At 43.5% G+C, this 11,927-nt stretch overlaps 1 protein-coding gene across 2 annotated transcripts; it reads right to left on the bottom strand.

The window, feature by feature from the left end:
* On the bottom strand, positions 4,760–11,315 carry MPV17L (MPV17 mitochondrial inner membrane protein like). 2 transcript variants are annotated; one of them, XM_005697521.3, is made up of 4 exons: positions 10,921–11,315; positions 7,220–7,290; positions 5,726–5,755; positions 4,760–5,644 (listed from the first exon to the last, which is right to left on the bottom strand). In XM_005697521.3, the coding sequence occupies exons 1-4, from the start codon at positions 11,228–11,230 to the stop codon at positions 5,465–5,467; spliced, it is 591 nt and encodes a 196-aa protein (XP_005697578.3). In that variant the 5' UTR covers positions 11,231–11,315; the 3' UTR covers positions 4,760–5,464. The 2 variants fall into 2 exon arrangements, with proteins under 2 accessions (XP_005697578.3, XP_017896555.1); XM_018041066.1 differs by lacking the exon at positions 7,220–7,290.

The raw sequence follows: 11,927 nt of genomic DNA, 5'->3' as shown, positions 1-11,927 counted from the left end.
ACTTGGCAGCCTTCTAGATGAGCTTCAATATTACTTACGGTGAAAGAATAGTGTTTGGGAAAATATTTGAGAAAACAAACCTTGGAGGAAGAGAGAAAATCTCCAGTTCAGTTCAGTTCAGTCGCTCAGTCATGTCTGACTCTTTGCGATCCCATGAATCGCAGCACGCCAGGTCTCCCTGTCCATCACCAACTCCCGGAGTTCACTCAGACTCACGTCCATTGAGTCAGTGATGCCATCCAGCCATCTCATCCTCTGTCATCCCCTTCTCCTCCTGCCCCCAATCCCTCCCAGCATCAGAATCTTTTCCAATGAGTCAACTCTTCACATGAGATGGCCAAAGTACTGGAGTTTCAGCCTCAGCATCATTCCTTCCAAAGAAATCCCAGGGCTGATCTCCTTCAGAATGGACTGGTTGGATCTCCTTGCAGTCCAAGGGACTCTCAAGAGTCTTCTCCCACACCACAGTTCAAAAGCATCAATTCTTCGGCGCTCAGCCTTCTTCACAGTCCAACTCTCACATCCATACAAGACCACAGGAAAAACTATCATTCATCAAAGTTTGATAATCTTTACTTAATGTGTTACTCTGTACTGTAGAGAATATACAGCATATATTCTCTGAATACTTGCAAATAATATGCTTTTAATTTTTATGCAAACCAAACAATAATAATAAGATAAAACTATACAAAGTACAATTGTAAAATTGTAAAATAAATGTAAAATTGTAAAATAAAATTATACAATGGTTGCATAACTCTAAGAACATACTAAAACCCACTAAATTATTTAAACTCTTATCCAAAGAAATGACATTGAGTGGTATTTAACCATTTAAATCACAACACATTCAGTTCAGTTCAGTTCAGTTGCTCAGTCATGTCTGACTCTTTGAGACCCCAAGACTGCAGCATGCCAGGCTTCTCTGTCCATCACCATCTCCTGGAGCTTGCTCAAACTCATGTTCATTGAGTCAGTGATGCCATCCAACCATCTCATCTTCTTCTTCTTTTTTTTTTTTTTTCCATCTCATCTTCTGTAGTCCCCTTCTCCTCCTGCCTTCAATCTTGCCCAGCATCAGGGTCTTTTCCAATGAGTCAGTTCCTCGAAGCAGGTGGACAAAGGATTGGAGCTTCAGCTTCAGCATCAGTCCTTCCAATGAATATTCAGGACCGATTTCCTTTAGGATTGACTGGTTGGATCTCCTTGCTATCCAAGGGACTCTGAAGAGTCTTCTCCAACACCACAGTTCAAAAGCATCAATTCTTTGGTGCTCAGCTTTCTTTATGGTCCAACTTTCACATCCATACATGATTACCGGTAAAAACCATAGCTTTGACTAGATGGACTTTTGTCAGCAGAAAATTTTTAAAATGTGCAAACTCTCACATTGCCTAATTCTTTCTCACCAAACCAACTATGATAAAGATAAAATGGAGTAACTGTCATTAATTTTCCTACAAATGAAAGAGTGATAGGTTGCAAATTATGTATGATTTTCAATTATAAGTAAGCTAGACAGAAGTATCTACATTATTCAAAGTTGAGGAATGGTTATGGACATTTCTCTCTATGTTAGAAGCTACATGCCTTTTTTTTTTTTTTTTCTCCTTTGCTCTCTCCTTCAAGATCACATCTCATCCTGGGACTTCCTGGTGGTCCAGGGACTAGGACTCTACGCACCCAATGCAGGGGGCCCAAGTTCAATCAATGGGCAGGGAACCAGATCCCACAGGCTGCAACTAAGAGTTTGCACGCTGAAACTAAGGATTCCATATGCCTCAACTAAACAACCCAAGTGCTACAACTAAGACCAGTGCAGTCAAATAAAAAATATTAAAAAAAAAAAAGATCTCATCTGATCCTACCATTACCACTCCAGTTCACAGACCCTCAGTCTTTCGAATCCATCTTTCAACATCCAGCTGTGGCATCTCCTCTATGGAGCCTCCCCAGATTGCTCAGGCACCATGATTTTAAAAACTTATGTGCTTCCCTGGTGGTTCAAATGGTAGAGTCTGCCTGCAATGCCGGAGACCAAGGTTTGATCCCTGGGTCAGAAAGACCCCCTGGAGAAGGAAATGGCAACCCACTTCAGTATTCTTGCCTGGAGAATCCCATGGACAGAGGAGCCTGGCAGACTACAGTCCATGGGGTTGCAAAGAGTCGGACATGACTGAGCAACTTTATTTTCACTTTTTACTGCTTATGTCACCAGCCTATGTCTGGGTGGCATTATTACATTAACAGTCAAGCTTTCTATTGACCACTTGTCATGGATGCTGTTCAGGTACTGAATGGTGAACTGGATTAGATCTCCTGAGAACCTGATTGTCATTTTTTTAATACTTATACTTGCAACTAGATCAAGGACTTCTTTTTTAATTTTTAAAAAATATTTATTTACTTGGCTGCACTGGTCTTAGCTGTGGCATGTGGGATCTTTGTAGCATCGTGAGGGATTTTTTGTTGTGGTGCATGGACTCTCTAGTTGTGGCACGCAGACTCAGTAGTTGCAGTGCTCAGGCTTAGTCGCTCTGTGGCTTGTGGGATCTTTAGTTCCCCAGCCAGGGACTGAACCCAAGTGCCCTAAATTGGTAGGCGAATTCTTAACTACTGGACCACCAGGGAAGTCCCCAAGACCACGGACTTCTTTTAACAGTTGTCACATGCTATTTATCTTAATAACCTTTTAATAGCCATTTAATAACCTTTACTATTTACGTGAGGGTTATAAAATGTTATCTAAACAGTTATCCTAGTGGACTATAAGATGGGTTCCATCCACTCATGTAGAAGGAAAAGATCTCTTCTGAATTGAGAATTCATTTTTTAGTTATTTGAGTAAAAGGCCTATATCTGAAACTGGAAACGGAAACCAGGAAAGTCAAGACTGGGTACCCTTGATTTTAATGGTAGCAGGGCCAGGAAGACAGCTCCCTGGGGGTGGTGGCCAATGGTATTATTACAAGGTGACTGTTAAAGAGCCAGAAAAGGAGGAAAACTGGCTAAGTGCCATCATAGCTACAGGGCAAATGGACCCAGGATCAGGAAGCAGTAGTCTGTGAGCTTTGAAAACAAATGTTTTGACATCCTCCAAATTTCCATTTTGTTTTCTACATGTATTAGGTGAAGTTGTTTTGAAAATCCAGTCTTCTTCAGCTCTGTCATGGGAAACGAATGAAAGGTTTTACCTTTGCCTGAGCAACAGGGGGCCAGAAAGGAGGGCCAGGGGGCAACACACAAGCACAAACCCTATGGGGGGTTTCCCTGATGGTCCAGTAGTTGGGACTCCACACTTCCAAAGCAGAGGACCCTGGTTGGAGAACTCAGAGTCTGCACGCTGCGAGGCACTGCCAAAAGTAATGATTGAAAAAACAGACAGAGAAGAAGAAGCCGTATGGAATGGAGAAATTTGGAAGAATAGCATCCATCTGGTCTGTTCTAAACCCTGGAAGGTCAAGAGCGTGTTTTACCAAGGATGGCAGCATTTTAAAACAAACATTGCATTATTTCAAATGAGTTCCATTTCTCACACTAAAGCACAAAAAGACTCTTGAGAAAAATTAAAATGGTATCATTTGCAAAAATTCCGAGAATACATGCTACATGTCTCTGGAGTACAGAGTAACACATTATTGAGTCAAGATTATCAAACTTTTATGAATAATAAGCTTTTCGCCCTTCCCCCAAGGTTTGTTTTCTCAAATGTTTTCCCAAACACTACTCTTTCACCATAAGTAGTGCTGAAACTGATCTAGAACAGTGTCAAGCAGTCCTTACTATAGTTACTCAGGATATGCTTTTCTTTTTGATAGATAAATTGATTGATTGATCTCTAGTTGTGGCATGTGGGCTCCAGAGCATGGGCTCAGTAATTGCAGCACAAGGTAGGGCTTAGCTGCCCCTCAGCATGTGGCATCTTCCCAGACTGGGGATTGAACCTATGTCCCCTGCATTGGCAGGTGGATTCTTAACTACTAGACCACCAGGGAAGTCCTGGATATATTTTTTAAATGATAAAACATGTCTTACATGTTGTGAAATAGCTCTTCTGTAATATGAACTACTTTTAAAACTATATGAAAAACCAATTATTTTAGAATTAAACTCTACCTTACTCTTGCCCCAATAATGTAAAATATATTAATATCTATTAGATTCAAATAACTTATGACATATAAATTTAAATTACAACTTACATAAATTATATGCTTAAATATTTAGGCAAACAAGCTTAAATTAATCTTAAATATAAAGTCTCAAGATAAATATATTAATATCGCAATGTTCAACATCTTTAAATTTGTGAAACACTCCATTGGAAACAACTGAATAGTGATGCAATTCTTGGGTGAAAATTGCTAAAACTTCTTAAAATAATCACATAATTTTTAAATCCACTGACTTTGAAGATAGAAATGAAAAATTAGATTGAGTTTCTCATGTCAACCTTAAAAATTACCTATAAAGACTTACGTTAAAGCAGTAATTTAAAAAAATATATCATCAGTGTGAATTTTGGGATAAATATTTTCCCTGAAACTTTATGGAATTGAGTTCTTTCTTCCAGAAGGAAAGTTTTTTTTTTTTTTAGGAACTTCATTCAATATATTTCTTTTTAAAACCAAATATTTTATACATTTCATACATCTAGGAAATGGGATATTTAACCAAGTGAATATACTAAAAACTAAAAAACATTAACCAAAAAAAAAAAAAACCAAAATAGAAAACATCAATAAAATATACTCTATTCAGGACCACTGATGATACACTATTTTTAATATATAAAATGTACTTGCAGAGTTTTCATGTTAGCATAACAATAAATTATTATACAATATTTGGGGGGTAACCTGTTTATTCAAACTTTCTGATTGAATGTGGTGTAAAGAAACATTTACTGTAAGGACTATTTTTGGTATAAAAAAAAATCTGATCCAAAAGTGTTTGGGAGACAACTTGAGATTTTAGAAGAGATGTATACCATCAAAATGGGGGTTTTCTACATCAACTGGCAATAAAACATTAGACCAGAAATAGTAATGATTATAAAATGCCACTTTGGCACTATCATTGATATTAACCAAGGGAGTAGAGGTGTAGGAAATGTGGTCAAAGTGGTGTAGGAAACGGCAACCCACTCCAGTATTCTTGCCTGGAAACTTCCAGAGAGAGGAGCCTGGCAGGCTACAGTCCATGGGGTCGAAAAGAGCTGGACACAACTGAGCACCAGCATTAGAGAGGTGAAAACATTAGAGATTAGAAGTAGGGAGGAGAAGGATATTTGGATAAAATTGAAAGTTAGCATTGCTAATTAAAAAGCAGTCAAGTCTATAGGAAAGTAAATCTTCAAAACGGAGCATGTAACTGGTAAGCAGAGTATTTTATCTGCAGGCAATTCACTGTGCTTACTTAAGGGGAAGAAATGAGTCCCTTTCAGGGAGTTCTTGACTTGTCATTTCTCTGGGGGCTTTTCAACTTCATTTGTCCCCTTGATACGACGGAAAGTAAAAGCTGATTTGAAGGTGCCATCACCTTCCTGTTGAGAAAAACAGAGGAAGGTGGCCCACAGAAAACCACAGAGTCCAGTGTAAGCTGTTCGCCAGCGAATGGGAATGAGGCTGAAGTTGGTCAGCTGTAACAGAGAGAACACATCTGTGAGAGCTCCGTATAAACCAAACCCACGAATTAGCATTCTCAGTAGTTTGAAACTCACCTGTACAAAAGGCCAGTACATCAGACCACTCTGGAATAAAGGAAAACTTTATTAGGATGCTTTTAAATAGCACAAAGTAATCAGACAGTTTGTTCTATAAAGCATTAAAAAAAAAAAAAACCACAGACAACAAAATAAATAAATAAAAACAAAGATGAAACAATGGTTTAAAAAAGAAATACCAGACAGGAAGAATGTGGAGGTGGGAGTATATTTCAGACTAAGCAGATTAAATTAGACTACTTATGGTCTCTCGAGTGGAAGAGGGTGGGAAGTTGTACAGAAAGCTGTTAGGCACAGGAATAAAGATTTTTATTAGTTGTAGTCATAGACCTAGACTATAGAAAAGTCTACCTGAATGAGGACCAATTCTGGAAGACAACTACTTTCAAATCATTGTTAACAACATATATTTATATATTGCAGTTTTCCTGTTTGCTCATGCAAATGATTCAGGGAAATACCGATAAAACACAGGATCGTCAATGAATTTTTGAAACTATAGACCAAACCCACTTTATGGTGATTTTCTAATAATGTAGTCTAGCTACTTCATGCTAGAGAATAAATTTAGCTTTTAAGATGGATTTATTTTAACAGGCTTTAACCTGTTGGTTCGGGTTTTCCAGGTAATAGTGGTAAAGAATCCGCCTTCCAACGCAGGAGAGACAGGTTCGATCCCTGAGTTGGGAAGACTCCCTGGAGAAGGAAAAGGCAACCCACTCCAGTATTCTTGCCTGGGAAATCCCATGGACAGAGGAGGCTGGCGGGCTACAGTCCACGGAGTGGCAAAAGAGTCAGACATGACTTGGTGATTAAACAACAACTGAGTATACAGGACAAGAGGTGACTTGTTTCAAGCCCTGGAATAACCCTGAGAAAGTTTCCTTTTCTGTAAATACCATTGTGATGTTAAGAAGGTTCATTTCACGGGGACACAGCAGAATGCATACCTGGAAACATCAGCTCTAAAAGTGGCAATGATTCCATTAAGCCACTCATATTCTACAATTCTTATTTTGCAATAACCTCTTTGACTCCAAAAATCACTGTAATCACTTACAAGAATAAATACAAGAATGTCAGAAATCATTGTGAACATTGAATAAAATTCAGAGACACATATAGACATTCTTAACGCTTCTCCTTTAACCATTAAAACAAATTTAAGAACTGTCAAAACATTGTACCCTTGTGTCAACCATCTGGAGCCCTAATTTAAGAATATTTTTATTTAAATGTATTTTATGTTAAAAAGATACCAAAAAGGACTTCCCTGGTGGTCCAGTGGTTAAGAATCTGCCTTCTAGTTCAGGGACGAAGTTTCGATCCCTAATGGGGAACTAAAATCTCACATGCCTTGAGGCAACTAAGCCTGCACACCACAGTGAAAGATCTCGTGCAGAAACTAAGACCTGACACAGCCAAATAAATAAATATTTTTTTTAAAAAAGATACAGAAAGATCATGGTTGTATTTTCAAGTCTGTCTTACCTTATATGTATTCCAGAATTTCTGTCTCATGTCCAAAAATATGTCATCCTTTCCCTGGAGAATACTCATACCTATTTGCAAAAACACATACCAAAAGAATTTTAATAAGATTCAATAGGAAGAATACTGTGTAACAGTTCACGTTAGTTTTCTATTCCAATATGCAAGGTGACCACCGCTATCACTCACTCAGTATGTCCCATCTGACCCAACAGTGAAAACAAGACAATCTGCATTCTAAAACTGAGTGCATTTTAAAGTGATGATTAATATGAAGTGACAATATGGGTATGAGGTTATAGCAGAATTATTTTAAAAAAACTGTAAGAGAATTCACAAAAATATAATTCACTCAATATAATCACAGTGGGACTATTGGTGACATTTTTCCTCACCTTTCAAAAGATTTTTTGAAATTCTTAAATTTTTAAAAATTAATTTCCTCCTTTTACAGAAAGGCTGCCAGACCCTGGATGTTCTAGCAACTTCAGATTTCCCATCTAAAGAGGCTTTCAAATTGGAATTTGAAAGCGGAACATCAATTCAATGCTCCTAAAAACATGTGGAAAACTTTGATATTCAACAACCCTGGAAAGGAAGTTAGGGGAAAAGAACAAAACCCTCTTATTTTAGGAAGGGTGTAAACATGCTGCTAAGTCACTTCAGTCGTGTCTGACTCTGTGCGACCCCATAGACGGCAGCCCACCAGGCGCCCCCATCCCTGGGATTCTCCAGGCAAGAACATTGGAGGGGGTTGCCATTTCCTTCTCCAATGCATGAAAGTGAAAAGTGAAAGTGAAGTTGGTCAGTTGTGTCCGACCCTCAGCGACCATAAAAGACCGCAGCCTACCATAAGAGTGCTTTAAAAATTTTCCCCCAACTCTGATTAGGAGGAAGGGGAAATAAAATATTTTAAGTCAATTGCAGGGGATTCTTAGAACAGGACTTACAAGAAAACTGAGCCCAATATTGGTAATACTGTACTCAACTTACACAGCAGTAACTAAGGGCTAAGTATTTTCTGTGCTTTCTTTCATAACCCTGGGCTAAGGATGGTCAAGTTACAAAGGAGGAAAAGCGCTCAGGGAGGCTGATAGTGATCCAAGAGCAACCCAGGTGTGGATTCTGAACCAGGTCTCATAATCACAGCTATTCTAGCTTCCAAGGGACGCCCAGCACAAAGGATCATCTAAGACAGGCAGTTTCCAAGCCTAAAGAGCCTTGAACAGACATCCAACCTACCCCCCTCCTACCTCCCCAACTTCATTTTTACAGGAGGAGAGGGAAGCAGGGTCCAGAAATGTGAAAAGAAAACCAAGCCCCATGGGCAGGAATCTGTTTCAGGGTCCTTGGGCTTGACTCACAAGCCCCAGCAGCCCTGTGACTGTAGCATCTTTCTGGTTTCAGGCATACTGACATTCCCCAGGGAGATGAAAACCATGCCATGAATTGTGTTTGTTTCGGGCAAATCATTTTTTCTCCTATGAGCCTCAGTTTCCTCGTGTGTGTGTGTGTGTGTGTGTGTTAGTCACTCATTTGTGTCTGACTCTTTGTGACCACATAGACTGTAGCTCGCCAGGCTCTTCTGTCTATAGAATTCTCCAGGCAAAAATACTGGAGTGGGTTGCCATTCCCTCCTCCAGGGATCTTCCCGACCCAGGGATCAAACCCAGGACTCCTACATTGCAGGCAGGTTCTATACTGTCTGAGCCACCAGGGAAGCCCCTTCCTCATATGTAACATGGGAATAATGGTACCTGCCTTGCTGTTTAATTTTGAGAATTAAACAGGAATCTGATTCCCAAAAGCCAACACCACCACCCTCCACCCCATCACCATGGTACAAGGCCACTGCTGCAGCAGGCACGAGGAAACTTCACAAACCTGGCCTGGACGTCACTCCGGGGATAAGGCACAGATTGCTGATAAACCAGGCAGCTCCTGCTCTCAGGTCCTCTAGGCCCAGACCTCATGGACCCTGTCAGCTTTGTGGCTGGCACTGTATCAGGCATGATTCCTGTGCAATTTGTGAGCAACTCTGGTCCTCGAGAAGGCGATGGCACCCACTCCAGTACGCTTGCCTGGAAAATCCCATGGACAGAGGAGCCTGGAGGCTGCAGTCCATGGGGTCACTAAGAGTCAGGCACAACTACACGCCTTCACTTTCACTTTTCACTTTCATGCAATGGAGAAGGCAATGGCAACCCACTCCAGTGTTCTTCCTGGAGAATCCCAGGGACGGGGGAGCCTGGTGGGCTGCCGTCTATGGGATTCCACAGAGGTGGACATGACCGAAGTGACTTAGCAGTAGCAGCTGGTCCTCAAAATGAGATCCATGGGGCAGTGTAGGTTCCTTCAAAGTGGTAACTTGATCACTTCGACCTGTTTAGAAGAAAGTACCAACAGGCACTGGCGTGACCCTATGGGGGGATCTGTGACCCCCAGTGCCAAGGCCTGGCCCAGAATCCTTGAATTTTCTTAATGGATGGGTACCCCTCCCCTGATCACTCCTTTCCAGGTGATAGAAAACGCTATGAAGATGAAGACCACAGAGCCCTCTCCACTGTTTTAGAATTTTAGGGAGCTAAGGAAGGTTCCCAAATGTAGGCCCTCAGGCTCCACGGTGCACTTTCTGAAGAGTGGGGCTCCCTGCACCCTCACGGGTACAGAGTCCTCTCATAACAGGGGTCCAAGGTCTTCTCACATTTTTCTGTGGGTTTTGATGTGGGGATGGGACTCCCTTCAGGTAAACCTTTACAAAAGCAGGAAAATGGCCCTAAGCACACATTCTGGGGGGAAACAGGTGGGACCCGGAGGCTCAGATGGTATAGAATCTGCCTGCAATGCAGGAGACCTGGGTTCGATCCCTGAGTTCGGGCAGATCCCCTGGAGAAGGAATTGGCAACCCACTCCAGTATTCTTGCCTGGAGAATCCCATGGACAGAGGAGTCTGGGGAGCCTACAGTCCATGGGGTCACAAAGAGTCAGGACACGACTGAGCGACTAACTCTTGAATACTTAGGCGGGACTTCAGATTCCCCTGTCTCTGCCCCGACCATCCTGAATCCCCTCACATTTTTTTTTTTTCGTGTTGGAAAGGCTTATCCCTCCAGTGGAAACGAGGCCCCCAGGCCCAGGCGTGAATTTTCCCAGGAGCGGGACCGCCTCCCCCCACCTCACCCCGGACCGTCCCCCCCCCACCCCCACCGGCCCACAACCTAGTCGCTGCGGCTATGGTAACGAGCTGGGGGTCTCTTTGATATTCCCGTGGATCTTTTTTTTCAGGGGAAAAATGGATCTCCTTTTCTGTCTCCCCCAATTCCGGCCTGCGTACACCCCAGGGCCCCCTGAAACTTCCAGCCCCAGACTGTTTGCAACCCCAGAGTCCCAAATGCGCCCCTCACGCCCTAATCCCAGGCCTCTCCAGCAACCACGCCTCAATCGCTTTCCCCTCAACCCCCTTAATCCACGGTCCCCAGACTTCCCGGTCCTCACACCTCGATCTCCCGCTCTCGCCCCGACCATCCCAGTCTCCTAACCCTTGGCCCCCATGGGAGGGTTTCCAGCCCCGGCCCCGTTCCCACAGAGCCCCAGGCTTCTGCTCCGTCCCAGCCCCAGGAAGCCCCTGCCTCCAGTCCTCCAATTCCTGATGCGACCCCGTTCCCCAGCTCCTCCTCCAGGTCCCCCTCCCGGCTTCTCACCGGCATAGAAGGTAGAGACGTACACCGGCCCGCCCAGAGCCTGGTCGCACAGCACCTTGGCCAGGATGGTGCGCGGCGCGCGCCCAGGCAGCGCGCGCTCCAGCAGGCTCAGCCACACATAGTTTAAGTTCGCGTGGAAGGCCACGGCCACGGTAGCCACGTGCCGCGTATGTTGCCAGTCGGGCTGGCCGCCCCGCAGCAGCTGCTGCAGCGCGTCGCCGCCCGAGAAGAACCCGGCGTAAAGCAGTACGTTCGCTGGCCAAGGGTAACGCCCGGCGGCGCGCGTGAGAGCCTGCCACCAGCTCACCATGCCGGTTCCCAAGGCGCCCCACGAACGCAGGCCGCTGGCTCCCGGGCCTTCCCGCTTCGCCCTCCGCCCCGGCAGCCGGCGCGCCGCCTCCAGCCACTTGCACCTACCTCCTTCCGATGCTCGAAGGCGATTGGGCGCCCCGCGCACACCCAACCCCCGCCGGCCAATCCCGTGGCCCCTGGCGATCCTGGGGCTGAGCTTTTGATGTGCGGTGGGTCCACAAATGCTTGATCCCCTTGCAAGAAATACCCAGAACAGGCAAATCCATTCAGACAGTAGACTAGTCAGTGGCTGGGCGATGGCGTGGGGGCGGGTGGGGGTGCGAAGTGACTGCTAACCGGGTGTGGGGTTCTTTTGTGGCGTGATGAAATATCTAGTAATTAGGTAATGGTAGCGATTGCCTGGTAACGAAAACCATTGAATGAATCGTGAACTGTGTGGTATGTGAATTATACCTCAAAACAAACAAACAAACAAAAGTTAAAAAAAGGAAAAACTTGGGGAAAAGTGGGCATACCAAAACTCTATTACCAAGGTGGCCGTGTATTTTAAATGTTTTTACATGCAAGAGATTCACAGTTTCAACACATACAGTGCACTGACTATGTACCAGTCTTTGGAGACAATGTCAGAAATTAACCTCTGAGGTCTTTTCTGAATGTGAGGTGGGATTCAATCCTCTTCAGAGGCTATGCCT

Source organism: Capra hircus, chromosome 25 (assembly GCF_001704415.2).
Source record: "Capra hircus breed San Clemente chromosome 25, ASM170441v1, whole genome shotgun sequence".
In the NCBI taxonomy this organism is placed as follows: domain Eukaryota; kingdom Metazoa; phylum Chordata; class Mammalia; order Artiodactyla; family Bovidae; genus Capra; species Capra hircus.
The sequence above is the reverse complement of the archived record's forward strand: the minus strand, read 5'-3'. Positions and strand labels throughout refer to the sequence as shown.